The sequence below is a fragment of the Argiope bruennichi genome, chromosome 8, assembly GCF_947563725.1.
Source record: "Argiope bruennichi chromosome 8, qqArgBrue1.1, whole genome shotgun sequence".
NCBI classification, from domain to species: Eukaryota; Metazoa; Arthropoda; class Arachnida; order Araneae; family Araneidae; genus Argiope; species Argiope bruennichi.
In genome coordinates this window covers 64,242,872-64,269,854 of record NC_079158.1, presented here as the reverse complement: position 1 = coordinate 64,269,854, position 26,983 = coordinate 64,242,872, and the positions used below count along the sequence as shown (strand labels likewise).

At 29.0% G+C, this 26,983-nt stretch overlaps 1 protein-coding gene across 6 annotated transcripts in view; it reads left to right on the top strand.

Annotated features, from left to right (window-relative positions):
* Window positions 1–26,983, top strand: part of LOC129980576 (insulin-like growth factor 2 mRNA-binding protein 1) — a 158,263-nt gene that overhangs the window by 116,841 nt on the left and 14,439 nt on the right. The window contains exon 1 of one of the 6 annotated variants that reach the window (XM_056090950.1): window positions 15,715–15,834. The exons of 4 other annotated variants lie outside the window; for them this stretch is intronic. In XM_056090950.1, coding sequence (XP_055946925.1) covers window positions 15,821–15,834 — 14 coding nt within the window. In that variant the 5' untranslated portion in view covers window positions 15,715–15,820. Of the gene's footprint in view, window positions 1–15,714; window positions 15,835–19,945; window positions 20,266–26,983 lie in introns of those variants that run through there. One more of the 6 variants, XM_056090947.1, reaches the window with a different exon arrangement.

Below are 26,983 nucleotides of genomic sequence, written 5' to 3'. Positions count from 1 at the left end.
TAAAACAACTCACCCAGCCTATTTATCGCTATTATCTTTTTGAAAGTAGTTTTCAAGCCGAATAATAAGCTGTGATAAATTACTTTTTAATCCACTTGAGTTACGCGCGATGATCACGACTTACGAAACTGAAGTAAAAATGTAAATTGTGAAAATTGCGTAACACATCTTTGTCCTTTGTATGGGGAAGTTGACTTCCAAAATACACCGTGAGAAGCTCTGCGTCTTGAGATAATGCATTCAAGAGCAAATAGCTTTCTTTCGCTCTAATTTCATTCCAAATTTTTCAAACTGTGTTTCTTTATAATTGAATTTTTAATGCCATTCTAAATGAAGGTAATTTGTAATTATAAAAAAATGACATAATTGTTTTGCTTTATCTTATTTGGTCATGTATACTGTTATGTAGTTAGACTGATTAACATGATAAAAGGGGGCGGGGGTAGCATATACAGAGCAACTGGATTCAACGATCCACAGTCTTCGAAATATTATCACGTAGGTACTTTAGTATGGAACTCAATGACACACACAAGAAGTAGAGCTAAACCAATTCATTAACTCAACTCGGAACACAGTGACTGACAGATCTTCTGCTTTTATACTAGCAGGGAAAGTTCCAGAATACTTTTCTGGAGACAGTAAGAAAAGTTCTGGACACTTGTCTGGTAAACTAAAGAAATGTTCAGAATCTTCTGGAGCATGAAATAAAGGAAAACCTAAAATCAAGGAATTAAATATTTACACAGACTGTGAATCGCATTGTATCTAGCGGGATGCGAACTTACGATCTCTTTATTAAGAGACCAGTGCTATGACCATTCGGCCATGGTGAGTCGATTGCCTCTTTTCAATGCGGCAATATGCTATTTTAACGTACTGGTTGGTCTAGCTTCATTTGAACTCTAATATTCTCATTCCTAACGGAGGGATTCTTCCTACCGCTGAACGAGAATAATATATTCAAAAAACATCTGTTAATCCCCTACACTTCGTGCAACTCCATTTAAAAGCTGTAAACTGCCTTTCATATTACGCTTTTAAACATGATTTGTCATTTCATGTTGTTTACATTAATTGCTTTCGCGCCAGTTTCCCCCAGTTTTTAGAATCGAATGAATGTTTTTAAATTTTACCTTGAGTTTGGCGCAGCATGGCTTATTTAACTTTTGCTTAGTGAATTCCATCTACCAACAGCTGTGAAAACAAGTACTCTAGACAGCTTTTTGTTGTAGCTATTTGTTTTAGTAGCATCAAAACAAAAACTTTAGTTTTGTAAATAGTATGTCGTTGAATATTGAATATCCGACGAATGATGACGAATGAAAAGATTTTGTAACAACTCTCGTCAACAACAACAGATTTGTATATTTCGTTTCAAGTTTTGTGGCGTTTGCTGAATGTTATCTGCTACCGTTTTGTTCTTATACTTCGATGTGTTGTCTTGTATTTAAAAATTTTTTTTAATTCGAAACGAGTGTGGTTTTTAAAAAGAAGCAACATGTTTCGCTTCCTGTCATCTGGGGTAAAACTTTCCAAAAGGCGCAGATTGCAAATATTCTAAATGTATTTCTGTAATTATAATTGTTTCTTAATTTCTATAATTCAATTTTGTTGGTAATTACCTTTAACTGATTGATCTTTGAATTCAGCAGTTTTAAATTTATATGGGAAATCCTTATCCATAGATAAATGATTCATTTATAAAACATTTTTTTTAATTTTACAAAATTTTTAAACGTGTAGATTTACTTACCAAAGAGAAGCTCACAAAAATTATTCCACTAATTAATTTTAAAGTAAGATTAATGCTAAATTTGAATCATTTTGAAGCTGTTGAGATTTTATAATGCAAAAAATATATGTAACTTTTTTTTAAAAAAAGCCTTACAAATGTATAAAAAAAATCTTATTCTCTTTAAAATGCCGCCAAAGTTTTGACGTCAGAGGAACTTTAAATGAAATGTGCATTTTTTAAAAATAAGAATCCACGTGAATAATAACGTAATAGCACAAAAATATCTCTATATATAAATCACTAACGTACGTGACACAGAAATTGCTTATTAGTTATCGTGAAGGGCAATATCAAATGTAACAGACGTTTCAGCCTCCTTCATTAAATTGTTGCAGAAATGTTTTCTTCGCTAATTACTGGACATGCAAAATATTATTAGAAATGCCCTGGTGAATGTTTGCCGTGTTACCAAAAACTGCATTTAAACAGCTGAAGATGTAATAGAAATCAAGAAACAGGAGTTAAATAAAATTGAATTGGGCTCGAAAATGTGCTTACCCATTGGCAGATGAATAATTGCTATGAATTACTAATGGAAATTAATTAGTCCATATCTTTCAAAATATTGTTTCACAAAAATAGTGTTGTATAATCGTACGTTTCAGTGCAATACATAATCTAACTATTTTATATGTATAAAATTCTAACTCATCCGTCAAAGCATTTAGTCGCGTACTTTTTGCCCATGTCAAATTTTTTTTAAAGAAATTCTTTGAACATTTGTTTTGAAGTAGAATGTTCACTTCCGATTTCATTTCGTAATAGGTATATATTTTAATTTCCTCCTTTTTACAATTTGTTTCGACTTTTTCAATGAAATTCATGTTTTTCAGCCTTATCGGATTAGAAGGTGACATTTTTTTAAAAAAATATACATTCCACATTAATAGCTCATAAAGTCGATCTGGGTGAACAAGCTGGTTGCCAATGATGGCTAGTTCAAAATGAACCTTTTTTTTTGTTACAGAACTTTCAGTCAACTCTGAGTGTACATGCGCACCTTATGAACCACAATTTATCCCCTATATCTGCCATAATCTCTCGACATGAATTTCTAGAGAATTTAATATATTCATAAATTTGATTAATAGAGTAAATGAACTATTTTTCAGCAATATAGAATATATTTGAACATAAAGATTAGAGATTATTTATTCCATATGAAACCAAACACATCCAACTGGCATATTTTTTCTGCTATCAAAATTATCTTTATTCTACTAATACAAGCTTACAGCAGTGAACAAGGCGGCAATGTATTGATTTATTTTACTATTGAAATAGCATACTTGGTTAACGTTTATACATATAATTTAAAATCATCATATAGGCTTTGCTGAGTATTTAAGTTCAACAACCTAACAAAAGAGTAAATGGTCGAAAATTCCATACTGATCAATAATGTGTATGGTGTTTTAATTAATGGCTCTTCATTAATCCATGCATATTGTTAGATGAAAAATTCGTAGTTAAAATTTCATTAATTCTGCGATAAAATTAAAATATACTTAGGACCTTGGCTAATTTGAATTTTAAGGGACCTTAGTAAAAATTCAATTTATTCGAATTAAAGAACAATTGAGTGTAGTAAAAGAGCATAGAACGAATTAGCTTTTAGTTTAAAAATGTATGTAAATACCAAATTTTATAACTTGACTATTTTAATGAATAAGATGTAACAAATAATAAGAAATTAAATAATAGATAATATACGATACTTTACATTAAACAATTGGTACGATAAAGCTCCCAACAAGTTTTCAGCAGTGATTAATTATAACTTCGAATTTGCCAAAGTAAATGCCAATGGTAAATGATGTTGTGACATTAAGCTAACAGGAAAGTCAAGAAATTAGAGAAATATTCGTATTACCGATGAATTCGAATTAAACACCTACGATTTCGAATTAACACGAATACATGTAGTTCCACTATTCATATTTGCCTACAAAAATTAACCCTTTCATTTTGCCATTTTAATAATTGAAAAAAAAATGCCTTTCTGAATCTTGTCGATTCATTTTTTTTAAAGTGCTAAATACCAACAATTCCATATGAACTAAATTTTTACATCTTTTTACACATCTTACCTTTAATCTCTTTTCCTGTTTGATCGTTGACTTTTCTGAATCATAGCTTGCAATTTCAAGAAGTAACAGTATCGTCGCATTGACATGATTTTCATAAACAAATTTTTCGACATTTTCTTGTAACTGAATATTTATAAGCTGATAAATTACCTGCAATCTGTAATGGTTCAATGTCATCAGCTCTGATTTATTTTTAATTGAGCTAGTATCATTATTCTCGACAAGAAATTAAATATTAGTTAAAGATAAGTCATACAACTAAATCTAAACTATGCAGTATGATTAGATGACTTATTCATAAATTTCAATATGCCATCTTGCCCTTTTATTCGTATACTTCATTTTTTTTTCATTCAAGAAAATGAGTTATCAAGATTTCTTAAAATTTATAAGCAACTTTTTATTGCCTAGTTTAACCATATTTTAAACTAGGCAATAATTATTATTAATAATACAATTAATATTTAAATGTATTAAATATTAAGTTATTTAATATATTTTGATAGTTAAAATATGTAAGGTTAATGCATGGATGGATAATGTATAGTATTAGGGTTAATGTATGAAAAATATTAATCTTCAATGTTGTACCATCCTTCCGTCGGTTAGAAAATGTAAGTCCTTCCTACGTTTTTAGAAATTCGTTGAAATTCTTTGGCATGCAACCGAAAATGTTCTGGGGACTATACAGTCATTTGAATGGAAGTAAATTATTCGGTTTTCTTCTGAATTTGGCAGCAATCCGTTGTCGGCAAATTCAGTAAGTCTGAAGAAGCGACTTCTACGTTAATCTATACGTTTACAATATGGTGCGTTCTTATGGTCTGTAGTATAGTGAAAAAGTCATTTGGATGTCTTCCCTTTTACAAAGTGGGTTCAAAATTTGATAGAATCTACAGATTTTAAACAAAATATATTTTGTTTCTCAACTGATATATAATATGTAACTTGCGTCATGCTATATACATAACCAGCGGGAGTGGTCTCTCCGAAACATTCTTGCATACTCTCTAATAAAAAGTGCATATGCTGTTGGCGAACAATGTTTGCGAAACAGCCTAATAGCATGCTATCTTCGGCGGTTTTCTTTTTGGCAATTAATTATTGGGATGCGGTTAATACCCAAGTACCAGAAAACCGAATGAGCATTTCGGATGCCTTTTTTCAGACCAACTGAAACCAGTTTAACTCGGTTGTAGTATACATACTAAATTTCATTTAAGTTATTGCATTTTTTAGTTATCTCGTTTACATGCTTGTGAAAATAGACGGATAGACAAACCCTTTGAACAGATTTGTTTTCAAATTTGACACATCTGTACTTCAGCTGTCAAATTAATTTCATCCATCTAGCTTTCTTCGTTTTGTAATTATCGTGTTTACTTATATTCCGACAAACAGACAGACAGATTTCCTGTGAGTGGATTTTGTTCCCAATTGAATAGAAATCGACAAAATTGATATAAAGGAGTATACCAAATTTCATCCGTCCAGCTCAAAGCATAGCTGGACGGATGAGCCAAATAGACATAGTTTCCAAAAATGTGTTTTTTAAATTCGATTTTCGAGATTCGTCAAAATCTCGAGTTCGAATTTGTGACGATTACAGTTTTTCCTCCTATACTTCATATACAAGAAAGTAAATATCATTGAAACGCTCTACAGGGATGATCGTTGATTTAAATTGCAAAAATTGGCCGGTAGTTACAACTTCTGTAGTAAGTGCTCGTCATGAAAGAGTGTTGCAAAATTTTACTTAAAAATTTTTAACTGAAATTTTATCGAAATATTAACCTTTTCTTCAATTTTAAAATATATTATCGCATAAAAATAATTAAAATAGAATCATATCTAAAAAAATTTAATTCTGAATGATGTGAGCTTTATATCCATGTATTTTTGTTTTTTAAATTTTTTCGCGAAACAAGTATCCAATGCAATGACATAACATTTTGTTTGAAAGTCATCGTTGCTCTAATTCTAATTTTTAAAGTGTTGTAAACACAGACGAATAATTCCTAAGATGTTATTATGTTAGTGTTTCGGCTTAGAAGACTTTCCTTTTTTGAGGTAATTTTTTTTTTTTTTAGAACTTTTGAATCTTCGATTCCACATACGACAATCATCCATTAATGTATTGAATAACAATTTTTCCTATTTGATTTCTATCTTGTTTTCCGAGTCGAAATCGTGATATTAGTTTTCATTGACGGACTGTTTCAATTTCGTCAGTTTCATCCAAATCCTTTCTGTATTATTTGTTCAGCTGATTGTTTAGCAAGCGTTCAATAAGCATTGTTGATGTATAAGGCAGCTGTTTCTCCTGAGGTTTTTGGAGTAAGTATTATTCAGTCAGAATCATGAGTTTTTTCTGAATTTCTAAAAATATTATTTTCTGAAATTATGCTACTGGAGACTTCTATCGAAGTCGCATGTTGTCGATCTTGATAGGAACTAAACAAAGATCGCTTTTGCTATCTAACTGAATTTTAACATTCAGCTGTTTATAAATTGGAGGGAATTTTTATACTTCGAACTTTTCAACTTCGTAAAATGCATGACTTTTTATTTAAAAAGTTTTGAATAGCTGCATATCATTTTAAAAAATTATAATTTTTTTTTAATTATTTTTTTTTGTGAAATTAAATATTTGATATAGCAACATTATGAATTAAAGAATATCCCAGTGATACAAATTACAGTACAAAAATTTTGCAATAAAAATAGAAGTCCATTTTTACTTATATATATTTTTTAAATTGCAAGAAAAAAATATTTTGATAGTATTTTTAATTGTAGAATTATTTGCACAACAGCATCTTGGTGTTTTCCAAGTTTCAAATTTAAATCTAATTCCAGTGCCGTTGTCTGGTCTTTTCTATACAAATGTTTATCAAAAAGCATTTAAAAAAAAGATTTCCAAGGCTCATTTAGGCCTTTTAAAGCATTTATGTGAAGCTTTTAAATGGAATTAAATACGTGTGGGTAAATGGCTACACGATGCTTTGAAGGATTAATGGCGAATTTCTGACAAGTGTCTATGGCATGTGGATTGGAAAAATGCTATTTGACATATTTAAAATACAATGAATTATGAGATATTAGAACAATATTAACTCTTCATCAAGTAGATCGATCAGGCCTGTATCCTGTTTTTTTCCATTATATTCACTTCGCCATTACAATATTTACAGTAATGCCTCTTTAATTATGTCTAAACATGAATGCCACAAACATGATTCATAACAAATGAATATATATAATATGAAACTCTAAAATAAAATCTTAACCCAAAATAAACTTTTAATATATAGATTAAAGATATATTTAAATATGAAACTAAATTATGGATCCATGGATGTATTTGTCTTCGTAGGATTTGTTTAATATTTGTTTAATTTCTACAATTTTTGTATGAAGTCCGTTTCATCCGTCTCGTTTGTTTTATTTTTGAGGTATCCTATTCAAAGAGACAGTTATAAAATCGAAAAAGTTTCTTCTCATGCTTTGAAGAGTTTGATTTTGGACATCCATTAAAATCTCGAAATTGAGCTTTAAACTTTGGTAGTCTTTTATTAATATATTAAAAAAAAAAGTAAAAGAGCGTCAGTAGCATCAAATGTTAGCGAAGAATTAAATTACTTGATGTACACTGATAGTGATAGTCCAAAAATTACGGCATGGCTGCGAAAACTCGGTTCATCTTACGAAATAATATTCTATACGGTGTGATAAAAGGATGAATGTTAGAAATGACACCCGTTGGAACATTCGAATCAATCGATTATTTCACCAGGAAAGAAGGATTTTTTTTCCACCCATATCATGACCATTACAACTAAGTGATGACTTTTTTTAAAAATTCATAATAGTAATGGTAAATATCTAACTTGTTAAGATAATAAATGGGCACTTTTTCTCAACTTTTGTAATTCCATTTTCCTTTTAAAGTATTTCTTCAGATACCTATGGCTAGCTATTCCAATTTGGTGCAAGTAAACATTTTGAATTAAATACTTACAAAAAAAAATCTTTAAAACTGTTTCCCATACTGCTTTGAGCTCAGGCACTGGCACACACAAATACATCTTATACAAGGTTAAATTTAATTACATTATACCCTTTTATTGGTGTGCATGTGTGCGCATGATTTTGTGTCACTGAATGAGTAATACATTATAATTACATTCATGCTGTAAATCTCAATCTTCCTATTGTAGTACCAAATGCCATTTCAATATCATATTTTCATCGAATACTCTTGCCGTTCGTTATGTGTTATGAAGTATTTTATCATTAGCTTTGAACGGTAACAACAACAAAAGCTTTCTTGATAATACCAATTTTTTAACTGTTTCTGGATTCCACTCCGTTTTCTCGGCTTGAAACGCTTTCTTTCCCCTGAAACTTTCAATGTCCAGTTTCAGAAAATCTGCATTTCATGGTCACTTGGCTGATTTTTTTTTTTTTTTTTGGAGTGAAATAAAAAAATTTCGCCAATGTGAACGAAATTTTACTTTTCACTTATACAAAGATAAATTACCCTTTTTGTTAACATTTAGGGTTGCCAAGTGTATGCATTGGTCAGAAAACCGCCTACTAATCGGATTGGTCGAATCGGAGGCACTCCCTTTGCAGGACCCCTCTTCCCTGCCCTTTAATTGGAAAGGGGTTAGGGATAAGAATGATAAATTTCTCTACGTAAAAGAATTTAGAAGGTGGCGTGATTGGCTGGAAATCTCTGCCTGAATGACAAATCTTGATGATTAAAAGTAAATAGAAATGAAATGGAGTTTAGAATTTTGCCTTAAGTTTTTATGATTGTTTTTGTTAAATTGGATAATTGCATCCACATTCAATAGAATTTGGATGTACTGTGTTTTACGTTTAAAATGTTTTTATTTTCTTTATTAAATCATTTCACTCTATGGAACTGTTCTCTTAATCATCGTAGACAAATATGTAGACTGATACACTTCGGTTGTCAGTAGAATTCGCTACATTTTATTATTCCACAACATATTATAGCTTTTGACTGGACTATTACGGTTTTTTGCTATATAATACAAAACACGCAATATTTTCTGTAGTCCAACGTTACATCACGATTTCGAAGGTTCAGCATTCGATATTTTCTGTTATCCAACATTAGCATTCTCCGTAAGAGAATACTAAATGGTGATTTCATCAATTCAAAAAGAAGTAAAATCGCTTTAAGACAGAATAATTAAAATTGAAATGTCCATTTCTAATAAGTTCTCGGTTAACTATTAACGCAATTAATTTTACACTATAATATTGTTTTACAAAATTATGCAGATGCATATAAATGTGAATGAAGCATTCCAAAATTATGTTTCTACTTAATTTTTGAATCTAATTTAACATTGTTTTATTTTTTAAAAAATCTTCTGTTCCTGTCAGAAATGTAATTTATAAATTTTCACTTATCAGGTATTCGGAGGCAGATTCGTACATTTTTACGGCACTTGACAATGAACATTACGAAGCCCTATTTGAACACTTTTTAACTTAATCAAAGTGTTAATGATTTATTTCAGCTATCTATTTTTAATTTTAATAACTTTGTGAATAGATGTACGTATTTAAAATTTATATCTAGAATAAAATAGCTAAAATAATGCAATTATTGGAAAAAAATAATGGTTTCCTTGCTTACAAATACAAGTATTGAATTATTATAAAGAAATAATACTCTCAAAAGAATATAACATTAGAAACTATTTTTTGTAGGACCTGTAAATTGGAATATAATATAATACAGTGAATTAATGTTCCAATATTTAAATATTTATAAAATAGATTCACTTTGTATATCTAATATTTTATAACGAAAATTTATTTGACAAATTGTCTAATAGAATTTTTAACCGACCTACTTGTATTAATGGCCTAAGACTACCTAATCGGAAATTCTTTTTGCCGTAACTTTATTCAAAACTGACGTAGACCAGGTTATATAAATTATGCAAATATATACAAATCGTGTCGAAGTATTGGGTTACACAAAACTGTACTTATAACCTGAAAAATTCGCTGCGATTTAGCTTTAGTTTTCGAGTTGTCAGGACGGATCCCATTCAGTCTTATAATTTGGATTGGGTATCACATATTCAACTTATAACTCGCAAACTATCACTGAATGGTTTTTGATTTCGCTTCTTTTTCCAAAGGGGCGAAAAAAACCTTTGAGAAATTCAGTTGGTTGATACTTCCTGTACCATGCATTGTGTGGAAGAAAGGAGCTTTGGAAGAAAAGAGTAGCTATAGGGGGAGAGGGAAAAAAGGTTCAATTTTTACTGCCGTTAGGATAGAAATTATCACGTGCTTACGCCTAGATTCATGAAGTATGACAGTGCAGAAAATGTAATTTATATAAAATATTACTTCGGAAATTCAGCAATATTTTTCTGCTTAAAAATATTTCATAATACTTATTTTACGTACTAAAATAGGTAAAAAAAGAATTAAAAAAAACACAGAAAAAAAAGGACAAGTTTTTGTTTTTGTTTAAAATCGTATTTGTATCTGAAATGAAAACTATATGCGTTTCCGTTAGTGTATATAGTTATTCATAGAATTCCTTGCTATTTCATATAGTAATTAATCATATTGTATGAACTAATAAATAACAAGAGAATTCACACAAAGCAGCTTTTTCATTATAGAAGTGCCATTCCCATAAGGAGTAACTGACGAAAAAAAATATTGATTCTAGATCACCTCGCTTGTATGTTAGTGTTAGTTTCCAAATGGAAACATTGAAGTATCAGAATTTTCTTACAAATTTCAGCGGTTCGTGTTAATAGAACTTACTATATATTGGAGATATTATGCTATGAAATAAGAAGCGCGAGCTAGAAGGAATTTTCAGAACACCAGAGTTGTGGTTTTATGAAGTAAACCACTCTCTGGCCTTGGACCGAAAGTCAAACGGATGCAACTTTTCAGCTGATGTTTCTACGGCCTTGAAATTACATAATGGATTTGAAACCCACTTCAGCTTTCAGAAAAAAATTATTAGTGTGAAATAATGGTTGAACGAAAAAGAATATTAGGCATATAGTTAAAACGAACTTGATTTAAAAAATGATTCATGTTATTTCTCTAACAACCTTGCTTTTATTTATTTTATACCATTGTTTCATTATGTATTCAAAATCTATATTAGGTATTCATTACATATTTATCGGAGAACTCTCTTTGTGTATGTGTGGTGTAGTTATATGATCTTATAGGAATAATGAACTAGTTAACTGTTTTTGACGAGTATACTCGTGATTGATAAAGTACAACATTTTGCGTTATGACGAATTTATTCGTCTGGGGTAATTAGTTATTATCATTCTTTTCGTTCATATGCAAAAAATGTATGATAGTTAAAGTAAATAAATAAATGTGATTACTGAAATAAACAAAAATAAGTCATTTCATTACAATATAATTTCATACTGTACATACTCTGTGTTTGACGAGTACACTCGTCATCGCTAAATTTTTGCGCCACAATTTAGATTCGACCTCTTCGGAAAATGCATGCCTAAATTGTGTCGCAAAAATTTAGCGATGACGAGTGTACTCGTCAAACACAGAGTATGTATAGTATGAAATTATATTGTAATGAAATGACTTTAATGAAATGAAAAAAAATAAATCACATTTATTTACTTAAGCTAACATACTTTTTTTGCATATGAACGAAAAGAATATGCAAAGAATGCTACTAATTTCTCTAGACGCTTGAACTCGTCATAATGCAAAATGTTGTTCTTCCAAGACGAGTATACTCCTCAAAAGCAATTAACTTGTTAAAACCGTGTTATTTTTGCTCAAAATTCAGTAACTAAAAAATTGGTAAAAATATGCTAATACAGTTTTTATTTCGGATTTCTACTACCGTAATGTTCAAAAGATTTGTTATTGAATTTTGTACCTACATAAATAGCAAGTATACTATTTACAATTGTATTAACTATCATAATTATCGTATTTACAATCGTAATTAACTATTAAAGTCCTGGAACTCGAACGAATAATAATCGAGAATAGAAAAGCATTGCCATCAATGTTAAACTAAGCGTTTTATTGTTAAGTAGATTTAAAACTATCGCGCCATTTTTTTTTTTTTTAATTTCGTGGTAGATATTTTTTAAGCCATCCCCTGTAAAATATTGAATGATTCGTAAAAATACAGTTGAATATTTTATTTTCAATACTGCCAATAATTTATGAACTGAAGATCAATGCATAAATAAGTGAAAATAAAAAATCTCTTGTGAGTGTGAAGTTTGCGTAAGTAAATTGTTGGTGCTGGTAAACTAAGATTTTTTTGGTTTTAGAAAAATTTTGCATTTTAAAAATGAAATGTTTTTGTAAATTTAGTTTGATCAATAAATCGCTTTGTTTTTTAAAAAATATTTAAGGGCATTTTATATTTGTTTTGATTCCGGAAAATTAATGGCATTTGCATTTCACCGTGTAAATCATTGAGTAATAAAATACTTTCCCATTCTGAGGAATTTTTTTCTTGCGTATTGAGATTCCCATGAGAATTTATACTGAAAAAAAAATTGAGCATTTGGTGTTTTTTGCATCAAATCGTAAATTAGCATTTTCATTCTAGTGATCAGAACAGATTTGTGGAATATTGCCAAGTGTTTGATTCTTTTCTGAATAACATCTCGCACCTATTAGATCTGTCTAAAACAGCATTTCGCATTTTTTTTCTAAAAGATGTTTATTTTGAAGTTAACAAATTTCATTCTAATACAAACTCGATCTCTAGATAATGAAACTTTTAATGTGCATTTTAATTTAAAGTAGAATCTCAAATTTCCATCTGTAAGAATCTAATGCAGATAATTTTTTTTTATGAATGCTGTTATTGATGAAGGCGAGTAATCTCTCAGTAAAATAAATGGGTTATTTCTGTGCTTGTGGTAAATAATGACTACAAGTATAACATTTATGTATATAAATCTTTCATTTCATGTTATGTATATTTAATGTTGCTAAGAGGTTAATTCTTAAACTCAGTCTATTTTTCCATTCTGTGATCTAGAATATTCAAAAATGTCTATTGTGTTCAAAGATTGTATATGATCCAAAAATAAAGTTTATAATAATGGATGAATCATAGCTGGATTATTATTGGGAATATTTATATTTCTTGTAACCATATTCTCCAATAGACATCAGTATACTGGTAAAACTTAATCATATCGGAATTATCCATGCTAGATATTGTAACAATACAAACTGTTAAAGTATAGTTGTAGTCACATCATAACAATTTAGTTCTTGTCTAACATTGGAGAGGGGAAAAAAAAAAAAACTTTGTCCTACATTTTATTCTGTTATTACGCTCTGTGAACTGTTGACTCGAGCCTACTATTTTTAGAGCTATATTTAAACGATCGATAACAATTTCTGTTTCATGGCCATTCTCTGATCGACAGTAAATCGGTGGACTTAATATTGATTCATAATTCATACAATACCGCACTCATCTTACAAATACGTATATTGCTTGTACATAGTTTTCAAACGACTTTTTTCTGCTCTTTAGCAGTAAAACCGATATCGTAACTATTTATTTCTCCTCCCAACCACAAAAAAAGTTGATTTAAATGCAAATAAAATTTTCAAAGAAAGTCTGCAAGTTTTATATTAAAACAAAATAGTCTAAGAATTAAAATTGCTTGTATTGCATCTTTTTAATTAACATGAAACTTTTCAATAATCTTTATGGCTAATAACTTGCACTAAGCATTACGCATAAGAAAATTTACTTATTAAGAATGTACATTTGCTTAGGCCTAACGTTTGATATTTAACATCGCATTTATTTTTTGTTTTTGTGACACGATTTTTTTTTCTAAGGTTTCCACATACAGATTTTTATTAAATATAAGCTTTCTATAAATTTCCCTTCCCACTTTTTTTATTAATTTTCTTTTTGTGAAGATGTGTACGTGCAGCATAGTTAAGTCATTCATGACTTTTGAAATAAATGCTTGCAATTTTATAAACAATTTAAAAAATTCAACATATTGATGCATTTTATATTGAAAGTACCTTCAAATTTTGAAATGGGCATGCTTTCTCGATATTTTTACCAACAGTTCAAGATTATTCTTGAATTTTTGGTAAATAAACGTTATTTTGAAATTTAACAATAGCTAACAGTTTAATTAACGGGAGGGGAGGAATTTCATTTTTAAAATCCTTTCTGTATGCAAATATTTGAGATTTGATGCTTAAGAGATCTAAAATGATTTTCGAGAATTCTGTTTTAAAATTTACATTGAATTTACATTACTAGTATGTTACTGTATAATATTAACTATAAGTAAATTTTAAAATTTAACCTAAGTGAGAATTTTTTTAACTTATTTTGAATGCAAATTTTACAATTTTTTTTCGATTTAGGCGCATACAAATAGTTGTTCAGTTAAAAAGAATCGTATGAATCATAGCACTATGCATCGAATTTTCACTGGACGGCTTTATATCTGGGACGTTAAGATAACCCTAATCTTCAAGTCAAAAACCACGTGGCCACGAACATTTGTTAGTCTTGCGTTCATACTTCATGGTCGTAGGATATTTCCATGAACGCTTTAATTTTTAACTTAAGTTCGTTTTTAATAGGATAACGCTTATAGACTGGCATACTGTTTGTAAATTGCACGATTAAAAAGACCTTGAAAATATTTATATGGCAAACTGTTAGTCTTAACGAAAGTGGTGATTTTGAACTTTATTTTTTTTATGCAATTTTGTCTTCCATTTATTTAGAATCTTTAACATAATTTTGTAATAAAATATTTAAAGATTGTGAATATTTTAATGCTTTTTTGTGCGCTTAAGGAAAAATAAATGCAGAATTTTAAAGTTTATTAGTAATGCTTTTACGAACAGTGGAGCAATGGATAACAATGTATTTAGGCTCGTATTAGTTTTGTAAAATACAGGATGCAATCAAGTCAGAGAATGCCAAGAGAGTCAAATCAAGTCTAAAATATTATCAGATGTTTCAAACTAGAGTTTCAATTGATCTTTATTTTTTGTGGTGTTGAGCCTGTTAGTATTTCAGAATAAAGTTTCTATTTTAAAATTTGCACACTGGTGATATTTTTTTTGTCCTGTTTCTGTGTTTATATAGATGTGCATATATGAAAACATTTTCCTGTAGAGCTCTAGAGTTTTCATACAGTTTTGTATGAAAAATAATTCGACTATAAAGCAATCAATCGAAACAGTCAAGTATAAATTTAGCGCTCTTGCATGTGAGAAGAAATTGTTCAATTTGAATTTCAGCATAAAATATTCTTTAATGAAAATATTTATCGAATTTCAAGATTAATAAATATTACTGAAAATGGCATGTAGCGTAGTTTCATTTACTTGCACGAGAAGTAAAGGAATTGAATTGATTTTTTTTTTTTTATGTTGGTGATTTTAAATATTTTCATCTCTCGAATTCACACTGGGAAAAATTAATACATATTGCAATGTAAAACAAATAGTATTTTTTATAAGTGATTCATTATAATTGTCCTAATATCAACGAAATATTTTATATGGATGCATGATCATGAATTTTTCTTTAATTGGAATGGTAAGCATTAACTCCATACTACTGCTTTTCTGTTCAATAGAATTTTTTCTCTTCCGAATTGCAGAGTAAAGAAAGGTCTACGACTTTTATCTTCTGAATATTTGTTGGAAACTATCCAAAAGCGATAAAGCGTACAATCTGGCAACCACTAGCCAGCCAAAGTTAGATGTTAGGTTCACTTGGCGCCAATGTTAACGTGTACGTGAGTTAGTGGCATTTCTTGCACGGCATTGCTCTCTAGTTGAGATTGCTCTCATACTGTCTTTTTAAGTTATAAGCATTCGTATCATGGTATTTGAGCGGTAAGAGTTTCTTTCTTATTTAACAGAATTTTATTTTATTATAAATAATTTTACTTGTTAATATACTAAGCGATTTGTATCGAGTAATTTTTTGCCTTATTTATCAAAATCGGTGTTGGATTGCAGGCCGCACCTTTAAAATAAGGTTTAAACCCAGGCCCAGGAATGAAAAGTGCGGTTAGCAATTATTATATAAAATTTAAAATATATGTAAAAGTTTTCAGATGTGAATAAAATATTTTTAAGAATTGCTAGCATGAATTTGTTAACAGGGATTCCTTTTGGCACATTCATTGAAATTGTTCTAAACTGTACTAATGAGTAATGTTGTCTAAACAGGAGCGAAAAATAAAATTGCATTTAATTTTTAATTAGATGAATAACTGCAAAAGGATTTGACACAATATTGGTTTTAGAATTAAGAAAATCCTCTCCTCTTTGGTGAAAAAAAATTGTCAATCATTTGAAAATAATGCATTACTTTTAGGATACTTCAAAGAAAATAAAATGCATGTATTTGAAATATTTTTCTTTCTCCCCATGAAATGCATAAATGATTTAAAATGAAATTTAGCATGCTTAAATTCTCTTTAATTTAGAAGTAATGTAAAAAATTGCATTCTTTTGATTAAGCATTCTAATATTTTAAATTCATGGTTTTGAAGATATTTTAAATAGTTTACTTTTGAGAGTAATTTTTATTTTACTATTTTATCTTTTTCTGTACTAGAATCATAATTTTTTAAAAAATTTGATCAATCAACATTTTATTTTAAATTTAAAAATTGAAATTTGGAAAAAAATTGGAGGAAGAATTGATTAGTTATTAACATTTAATCTGTTTACAGTAAATTAAAATTTTGTACAAATATAGTAGTAATGATAATTTTGTTTATAATTTAAAGAAAAATTATTAGATTCTTTATCAGTTATAAATCCCTTTGTTTTGTAATGTCTGAACTTTAGTAATGTACTGCTAAATGAAAGTAAAATTTAATTTTGTTAATTTCCACTATGAAAGTAATTTACAAGACATGTTGTTGAGTTTTGTTTATAAAATTTTTCTTATTTGTTAAGATCTGAATAGAAATTAAAAACAGATAATTTGTACTTTGAATTGATTTCTTATGTATTTTAATATGTGCCTTCCTGTAAAGAAGAATAGAACGGAGTTGCATTTAGTATTTTTCTTTCCATTGATTTCAAAATAGAAGAAACAGAAAAAAAACAACAACTGATGAATAAGCAATCTTCCAAAGGTCCAATATATATACTTCCTTGAAGGGTGATAAGTTTCTTATTTAAAATCTTAAATGTTAAAATTAAGAAGTGTGAAAATAAAGAAAATTATAAAACTTGTCTTATTTTTTTTAACCCTAAATTGATTTGTGTATTTTAATATGTGCCTTTCTGTAAAGAAAATTGGAACAAAGTTGCATTTAATATTTTGCATTGATTTCAAAAAAGAAGAAACAGAAGAAAAGAATAATTTTGATGAAAAAGGGATCTTCCAGAGAGTCCAATATCAACTTTGTCGAGGGTGATAAGTTTCTTATTTAAAATCTTAAATGTTAAAATTAAGGAGTGAGAAAATAAAAAAAAATTATAAAATGTATCTTATTTTTTTTTAACAAAGAAATATCTAAATGTTTATGCCTCATAAAAAAAAAAACACCTTGACTTTTACTATGTTTATTTGAAGATTTTTTTTTTTTAAACCTAAATACATAACCAAGGTGTTTTTACCAAATAATCATGAAATCAATTTTCAATGAACAGGGGATGACTAGTTGATTACGAGTTTTAGTGGCATAAGAGCCAACTCTGGTTAAATTGTACAAGTCGCATCCAGTGGATGACTATTGGGTTCCTTAAAATGGCTCTGTTCTATAGTGCAGAGTTAAGTTTTTAGGACTTAATTCTGATTAATGAAATATCGTGCCTCCAGTGTCTGGTGTTCTCTCTGAATATGTCCATCTCTGGATGTCAACAGAAATTTTGACGGTAAGACACTAGCTCTGCTGACATCTTACTCATAATCATGATTCAAAATGCTTCTGTGATAATTATATTTGAGTGAAGTACATAATCCTAAATTTCCAAGATGTAGTTTTTACTGTATCCCTAACAAGTAATTGATTTGGCTGATATTTTTAAAGTTTGGCTCGGGATCCTCCACATTTCTGAGATTGATGTTGTATTGGTAACTTAATACAACTCATACTGCATCCTATCATTTTTGTTTAATTCATACTTTCACTCCAACAAAATTTTCATAATTGGAAAGAAACTTAATCTTTCCTCCATATTTTTCAAAATTTAACCGATTTGTGATAATGGGGCTTTTGAACCCCATGGTTAAGAATTGGTTAAACATTACTTGTTTTTATAGTGTTTATGCTTCTTAATATAACAAACTAAATTATAAAGTTTCCACTAAAAATAAAAGCAGCTATATCTCTAATTTGTAATATATTATCAAGAATAAAATTAAGTAATCCATTTTTAAATTTTGAATCTATTTCCTTATTGTCATTCTTTTATATTTCATTTATTCATTTAAATTGGAAAATGCAGTTTATTTAAATGTTAGGAATATTTGAAATTGTGTATTATCAGAGGAATTTCAGAAATTTGTTAGGGATCCATTTAATACAAGTGTTTAAAATTGCTAACATTTTTTTTTCAATAATATAGAATTGAATTTCTTTTTCTTTTTTTTAGTCAATTTTAAAAGTTCAGTACAATTAAAGAAGGTGGTCTTAAAATTTTCAATCTTTTCCTTGGGAATTTTTTGACAATCTTATTTTAAAATGTAAAATGTCTCATGCTAGGCATATTGGTTTCCTGTTTTAAAAGTTTATGAATTCCTTATTTAGATTTTTTTGTGGAAAATTAAAAATTAGATATGCATATGAAATTTTTTTCCATTTAGATTTTAGGTGGTTAATAAAAAAAATTATTGGCATTAAATAACATTGAAGGATTTTACTATCTTGTGTTTATAATCGGTAAATTCCATATAAACTGGAAAACCTTCAGTTATAAGATAAAGTAATTTTTTATTATTTAATCAAATAATTTCACCAATTTCATTAGCACTCCAAAAATTGAAGTATTTTGTTCCTTTCATATTCTCTTTTGCTTTTTTTATTATAACATAACTTTGCTAAATAATATTAAAGTATAAATTTGCTAAATATAACTTTCTAAATTAGAGAGAAAATTTAATCCCTTGGCCTATGAATTTAACTTTTTAATTAGATGACACATTCTATTTGGGACATTTATCATTAATTCCTATAATGACATAAAGGTATTTGAGATATTGAAGGCGTGTTTAAATGGTTTTTGCATTTTAAATTACCTAATATTTTCACTTTAATGCAGATTTAAAATTAATTCGATTCTCGAATCAGGCACATCATTGTATGCGAAAATGTTAAAATCAGTATATTTGATTATGGAATTTTTACTGAGAATAAAATAGTATAGTTTTGTTATGCAGATTTTACTCTATTTAATTTTACTTATGGAAGCAAATTCTCTTTTAAGAAGACTGGATTGAAATTTCGTAATTGACTTCGCAATTCAAGAAACTCGATAAAATGATTGTATAATTTCTTTCGATAATTTTGAGTTTCATATTGTTTAATTTTTGACTTGATTACTGTATATAATTTTTTATGTTGATTACTGTGCATTTCGTCTTATTGGGAAATATCTGAAACCCATTTTTTTTAATGCGGTTAAATATAGTTTCTGAATTGCCTTTGTTGTATCACGTTTTAGTTTTCGTTGTATGAGCACGTGGTCTTGTTAAGGAATTACTATTAAAAATTAGTTGCATTTAACTTTTATACTTATTAGGAACGATATATTTGGCCGACTTAAAACTGGATAACTTGGTTTGTATTTTAATATTCCATTGTTAATTTACAAAAATAAAAAAAAATGCCGAAAAAGTTGAATAAGTTAATATTCACCTTGAAACAGATCAATGCCTCCCATTCGCTGGTTCCTGTACTTACGTCAGAAAACTTGTTTTCCATTGGTTGCATTTCGCTTCTGTACGGCTAGAGGGCGTTGTATGTAGAAAAAGCTCTTTTGTACGATTACTGTTGTGAATATTGGAGAGCGCTAGCCGGTTTGTGGTAAAAGTAAGTACTTGGAAGTGGGAAGTTTTTTGAGCTGAGGTAGTTAATGAAAGTTAATCAATATTAATAACATTCCGATGACATTTGACAAAGTTCCACCATTGGGGCGTCGGCAGGAAGGAAATTATCGCGATTTCCCGGGAAATTATCCTCATCACCGGCCAGATCCAGCTTTCGACACACAGTGGCAGAGCCGTCCGCCATGGCTACGAAATAATCCACCCGCCATTAATCGCAATGCGAATGAACGTTGGAATGGTGATCGTGTAAATAGGTTTGTATTTGTTGCATACTGAATTATTAAAAAAATTAATTTTGATGATCACTTGTTTGTGGAATGTCATGTTTTATAGTTATTTATGAGATAATCAAATTGCTCAATTAGTATATTATTTTTTTATAATTACGATTCCTCGTTAGTAACTTTAATTGCAAATGACAACGACATTGCGTAGAGAGGGTTGTTATTTTTATCTTTTTTGTGGATGGTGAAAAGCTTAAGTGTATAAAATAGTACTATAGCCGACTTCGAAAGTTGGTTCATGAAGTTCATTTCAAAACTTTTGTATTGTTACTCATCTTACAATAAAAATATTACATTTGTTTAAATATTCTGATAATTAAAGTATTTGATTAAACTATATTAAGGATATTAGAGTGCTTTCGAAGAGCTTTTCCTTTTTTAAAAAACTGATAACAATAGTAAAAATGTTCTTTGCATGAGATACTAAAATTGAGAAATTCATGATGTATTAACGAAACAGTCGGAAGAATGATTGATATAGCTCTAAAGTGATTCATGAACTGACACTTCAAATCGGATTCATTTTCTCATTCCTATTTTATATTCTATAATCTACAGGCTTTTGCTTAAAATAATTTGTACGTAATCATTGAACTGTACTTTCGTGTTTTTAGATGCATAAGCACGAATAGTGCTATATAAATGCCAGCATATTAAAAGAATCTGAATTTTTCAGTGATATTAATTGAATGAATTCAATATTGGCATCAATAAAAGTTGAATGTTACTTATCTTGCATTAAGTATTACAAGACATCTTTTGTTAGAAGATTATTTGAATTGATTTATAAATGATGAACTTATAGAAAACGATGTTTTCTTACACATTGTATGTCTTGTTATCTCTTCAAAAAAGAAATTGCTAAAAGGATTATTTGTATTTTAATGCCAATTCCTGAATTTTAATAAATGTTTTTCTGTTTCGTGATGTAAGGACATGAATATCAAGATTTTGTAAGTTATAAATTGATGCCAATCACTGTCATGATACTTTTTATAAAGACTACATTATACAGAAAAAATTTCAGTTTTAACCGAGTGAACATTTTTTACTTGCATATTAAAAGGATTGAAACGTCACAGGTAAGGGTATTTTTCTATTTACATTTCCAGTCAAATGCCATTGACCTATACTAGTAACATATGTACAACTTCATGTTTAAATGTTACCATTTAATTTAATTACGAGTAGTCGAAGGAATGAAGGTGTGTTCTACGGCGTATGCTCCAGAATCAATTCTTAGCTTTTGCCGGGTTAACAATCGAAATTCACGAATTCCAAAAAAGCGTATCCAAAGTTGCATACATTGTCTGACCACTAAACAAAGGGGACCACTAAATAAAATGTAAAACTGGGAAAAGCTGTCAATTCTAGGAAAACAATTTCAAGATTTGCATGTTTGCGAAGAAAAGGAAGGTTTATGCAAAACAGGTTGGAATAAGGAACGCTTGCAGTCTGTCATGTTTTATGTCGATGTTTCCGGCTTTAATGATGACGGTATTCTTGTTCCGACTTTGAATGACTTAAAGAACTCCTTAACGCTTTATGTGCGAAGCATCACAACTCATCAGTTACGATCTGCTGCTGAAATTTTGCTGGTGAATGAGGGTGGTCACATGGAGCATCTTTCCCTACGTCATCCTGGATATGAGTAACAACTGCTAGTCTTGTGAATTTCGTCCTAATCTGTTCTTGATTCTGCAAATTGAACTATTTTTCTTGAACAGTGTACTGTTATTTTTTACCTTACCTTTATTTAATATATTTCGATATCAAGGTGATCAGAAACTGTCAATAAATGTTAATATTGTTTTTGTATTTCATTTTGATTGTTTATTGTTTTAAAATTAATGTTTTTCCGGAAAAGGTACCCTCTGAACATTTTGGAACTAAATTTTTTTTCTTTCGGAATTCCATGAGCGCATCTCGTGTATAGTTTATATACCAAATTCCGCTGTAATCCGTCCACCCGTTTGCGTTGTATGATGCTGCTTATAGGTGAAGTGTAATTATAACCACCCTATATATTAAACAGCTCTGAAGTTTTGTTAAGTATAAGTTATTTTCTGAAATAAAAAGCATTGAGCTTTATTACTGATATTTGACTTTTCAATGTAAAGTTTGGATCTGAATGTTTTTCTATTCAAACTTTTTTGTACTAATTTTTGCACTAATTTTTCTACTTAATGTATTGTTTAGTCTTAAACATTTTTCTTAGGAAATTGAAAATAAAACTTAATTGAAAAAGATATTTAATTGCATATAATTTCTTGTAAATCAACAAGAGAATTAGATATCAGGTTTCTTATCAAGATGGGGAAAATTCTAACCAAACCTATCAAAACTTACTAAACTAATATGATAAAAAAAGGGTTAATATATTTTGCAAAATATCTTAATTACAATTTGGTGCACTTTGCTACGATGGAATGATTATCAGACCAGGAAATCTGCAATAGATTTTTTGGTTATACAAATGCATTGGATATTTTGTGGCGAGTGGTGCCAGGTTACAATTTTTTTTAATAAATTATCTCATGTATTGATCTTTTCTTCAGTAAAGAAAGGGAGGAAAAAAAAGTTTTGTAACATGCTGAAAATTAACTGTTTAATAAAATTGTTAAAGCAGAATAAAAAAAACCTTAAAATCTTGGAGAATTTTAAAGCAATGAATAAAAAAAACCTTAAAATCTTGGAGAATTTTAAAGCAATGTCTGTTTACACCTAGTCTGTTAATATACTTAGCAGTATGTTGAGATCTGGCTTCTTGCGCACGTTCAGATTTTAAAATGTTTGTATAGTGAAATAAATGGTTTTAATTTCATGTGTGTTGATGTATTAATATTTTACTCTTTTTACTTAATGGAAATTTTACTATAAGCTATGGCTTTGTATTGCATGTCATACATTTTATTATGACATGAAACTCAAAGAATTTTAATGACATGTAATACAATTCAAATTTTTAAATAATAGTATTGTATAGAGGAAGTAAATGATTAAAAAGTAGTAAAATTCAAAATTTCAGAACTCTAAAAATCCCATTTTTGCAGACATTTAAAAATCGTATTAAAGTCATGTTACGAGAGTATTTCGAACAATTCCAATTGTCATTTTACGTGGTCACTGTTTACAATTGAATTCTTCCAAAGTTAATTCCCTTATTCAACAAATGAACGTGATTTCTGATTGGAGATGCCGTATTTGCAAATGAGTCTATTGAACCTGGTGGCAAAATTGCTTCCGTTAAATCTCGTTATCTATTGCATTATATTCGTTGAAGATCCATCTTAGAACTGCGTAAGGGGATATCGGAGACGCGAACTTAATAGCAAAAGGAATTCCAACTTAAAATTGAATGCCGATGTAGCATTTTAATAGGATACGCGAAGAATATTTAACCACTCGAGTTCCTTTAGTCAAAACAAATTCTGAGCGATTTTTCAAAGTCCACGGTAAAAGAGTATCACATATATTGTAATTGTAGTTATGTGGAATTAAACTTTGCTGAAAATATTTAATTTCATTTTAGTTATGTAATCTTAAGGATTAGGATAGATACATATCCATTGCAATAATATAGTGTATTTTTTCCTGTCGTACCAGGAACATGATTTCTGAGTTTGAATTTGTCAAATGTGATTTTATTTCATAATACGGTGGAATCTATTATAGTGTATTGTGACATCCTATCAAATAGTCCCGCATTTGAAATCAACTACAGACGCGCGAATCGTTTTTGTACTACCAATTTCATTTCCTCTGGGATAAAAACAGCTTGTTTATTAATAAATAACATGTTTTTCGGTTCGTGTTTGTAGCGAAACGATTGGTTCCGACAAATGCACGAGTAAAAGTTATGTTGGCAATATTATAACATTCTATATCCTACTTATACATTTTAAGAGGAGTTTTAACGATGTTTCTTCCTATTGAAAGAAATCTTATTACTAGCCCCTAAGTTTTTATGTTAAATAAATCATGTCTATAAATTTCCAACTAAATTTTCTTTGCCTTCGCCGTTAGATTTTTAAATCTATTCAAAATGCTGAACTAGTCTTACCGGTATTCCAAATTGAGCCTTTGAAGTCTCTGATTTCACGTCATTTTGTATCCAACGATGTAGCAGATACATATTATAACTACAGAGTTGGGACTCTCGTGAAAAATGCATCATTTGAACTAATCCTTTATCTTTGTTGTATAATTGATTTTTTTAATGAGCATTAAAGTGTTAATTATGAAAATGCCGGAAGAATTAGCTTTCTACTTAATTGATAATCATTATTAAAATTTATTTTGTTGAAAAGTGCTTCGTTAGTTTATGAAACGAAGACAAAATATTGTTAGATATTTGTCTTTTGTTTGGAGTATAATGTTTCAAATTACGTATTTTGAAATAGCTTACATTTCTACTATTCTGTAAAAATGCATTTTGTTAGCGCAACTCAAAAAAAAAAAAAAATAAAAAAAATATGGCTGTTTAATATTGGGATTATTTATTTTTAAATGAATTATAAATTACTGTAAATGAAATACCATGACTGATGTTGCGTTTGAAAGTTCCTAATGGGAAAGCGAGGTTTTCTTTTACTTCTTACTTTGAATACAAAATAATTATATTAATGGATGTAATCGAGCATTCAATGCAGTTACTATTTTTTTGGAAAATGCGACCAAGTTATTTCGACTACATTGGTACATATTAATGTTTTAAAACGCTTCAAATTTTGCATATAAAATATACTTCTATAATCAATTAGTTATTTACAGTAATAGGAAAAAAATTCCTATAATAAATTGAGTAACTTCTGAAAATGGTTACTGTGAATAGGTTTTTCTCTGGAATAGAAATTAATATTATAGAACGCTCTAGACGCCGGAAATCTCTTATGACGCAGACTAAATAAGGAAACTTCATTTTTATTTTCTAGATTCTTTTTCACTTAATAGAAATGCGAAATATCTGCTGAAATTTGGTTTAGAATTGAGGTTATTAAATGCAAGGCAATTTAACAGTATTCTCATATGCTTTTTATGCGATTCTGTACTACCAAACAATCCCTGTCCATTTTTTGAGATGCATTTGAAAAGCATCTCGTCCATAGATGTTACTGATTTGTTTCCCAAAATGTCCAATATGTTAATGTCAGAATGCACAAATTAAATTTCTGGGAACCCCAAACAATACGTGAATCGAATAAAACCTTCAGGTAAAATAAATATTAACCGAGTGACTGTCCTAGTTTTTCGAAAAAGTTCAAAAATTAGTTCCAAAGCTAATGCTAGTAATTGGTAATAATATTCATGAATAAAAATTTATAAATATATTCTAGATGGAAAATCTTGATTGATTGCATATAAAATTTCTAAAACCGATCCCCCAGCCTTAAAGTGGAAATTTTCACAAAATGATCATGATTGTCATTTTATAAAGGGCGATTGATTTGTTAAGAATTATATTTTAAATAATTAATATTTCGATGCAAGTCCGGGAGTGTAAGCAGCCCTGGCAAAAACAGTAATTTATGCTTAACATGTTGCCATCTTTTATGGTATGGTATGAAATGCAAATAATTGACTCGCGTGACGAGTTTTTATTTTACCCTCTAATCTCGCGCATTTGTTGTGCGTTTTTTGTGCATGGCAACATATTTCTAAGGCATTTCTTTAGAATTCTATTGCAATTCAAAACTTTTTTCCGTTTTAATTGGTTAATAGATAAAAAGTAAAATATGCGGAGTCTAGAATCAAGGTAATATTTTGAAATTTTATGTTCAAGAATTGGTATATTGTGTAAATTTGATCAATTTATAATTGCATTGTTAATTAAAAATTCAGATAAATGTCAATTAGCATTCGCCACATACTAAATCAGCATGTAATTTGACATATTTGGGCAGCATATTTTTATAGCAAGAAGTTCAAACGTAATTTTTAAATAACGTACCAGCTTTTGAAATTTAAATATTTAAATTATTTTTGCTCGATTGAACCGGGCGGATCCGAATTGCGCCGAATAATGTCACCGTTACAAGTTAATTGTATGGATAAACAAATTTTTTTAAACGTAGTGGAGATAAAAATGGCGTTGTTTCTTTTCATAGATAACAGTTTTTATTGATACTTCATAATTTGAATTTGAATTTTAAAGAATTTAGCAGCAATTGATACCACTAATGTAATCTCCGTTTTCACAAGCTGTTGACTCTAAAACGGCGTCATTTGTATCATTTTCGAGTTGTGGTAAAGTAGTTTTTTGAAATTTTTATTTACAAAACTATTGTTTACAAATGAAATTAATCAGCTTCGGCTGTTGTCTTGCCGCGATACTCTTCACCTAGAAATTGGATAAATTTCCATTGCTATTGCAAAGAAAATATTTTCGCACTTTTTAAATATACTTGCAGTACATTGTAATTGAACGATCAGGCACTTTATTGTGAAGTAACCGCCGTAGAGTTGTATCTAAAGGAAAATAACTTGCTGTTGACAGTTGGAGATTCGTATTTTAAATGGGAAAAACTCATTTTATTCTTTCTGCCTTCACTTCCTGTTTTTACTTTTCAATAAGATTCACAAAGCCCAATTGGAAAATAGAATTCCATATTGGGGTATGGAGACGACTTCACTATGTACTTTTGAATTACTGCTTTAAACTATAAATTATTCATCTTTTTTCAAACAT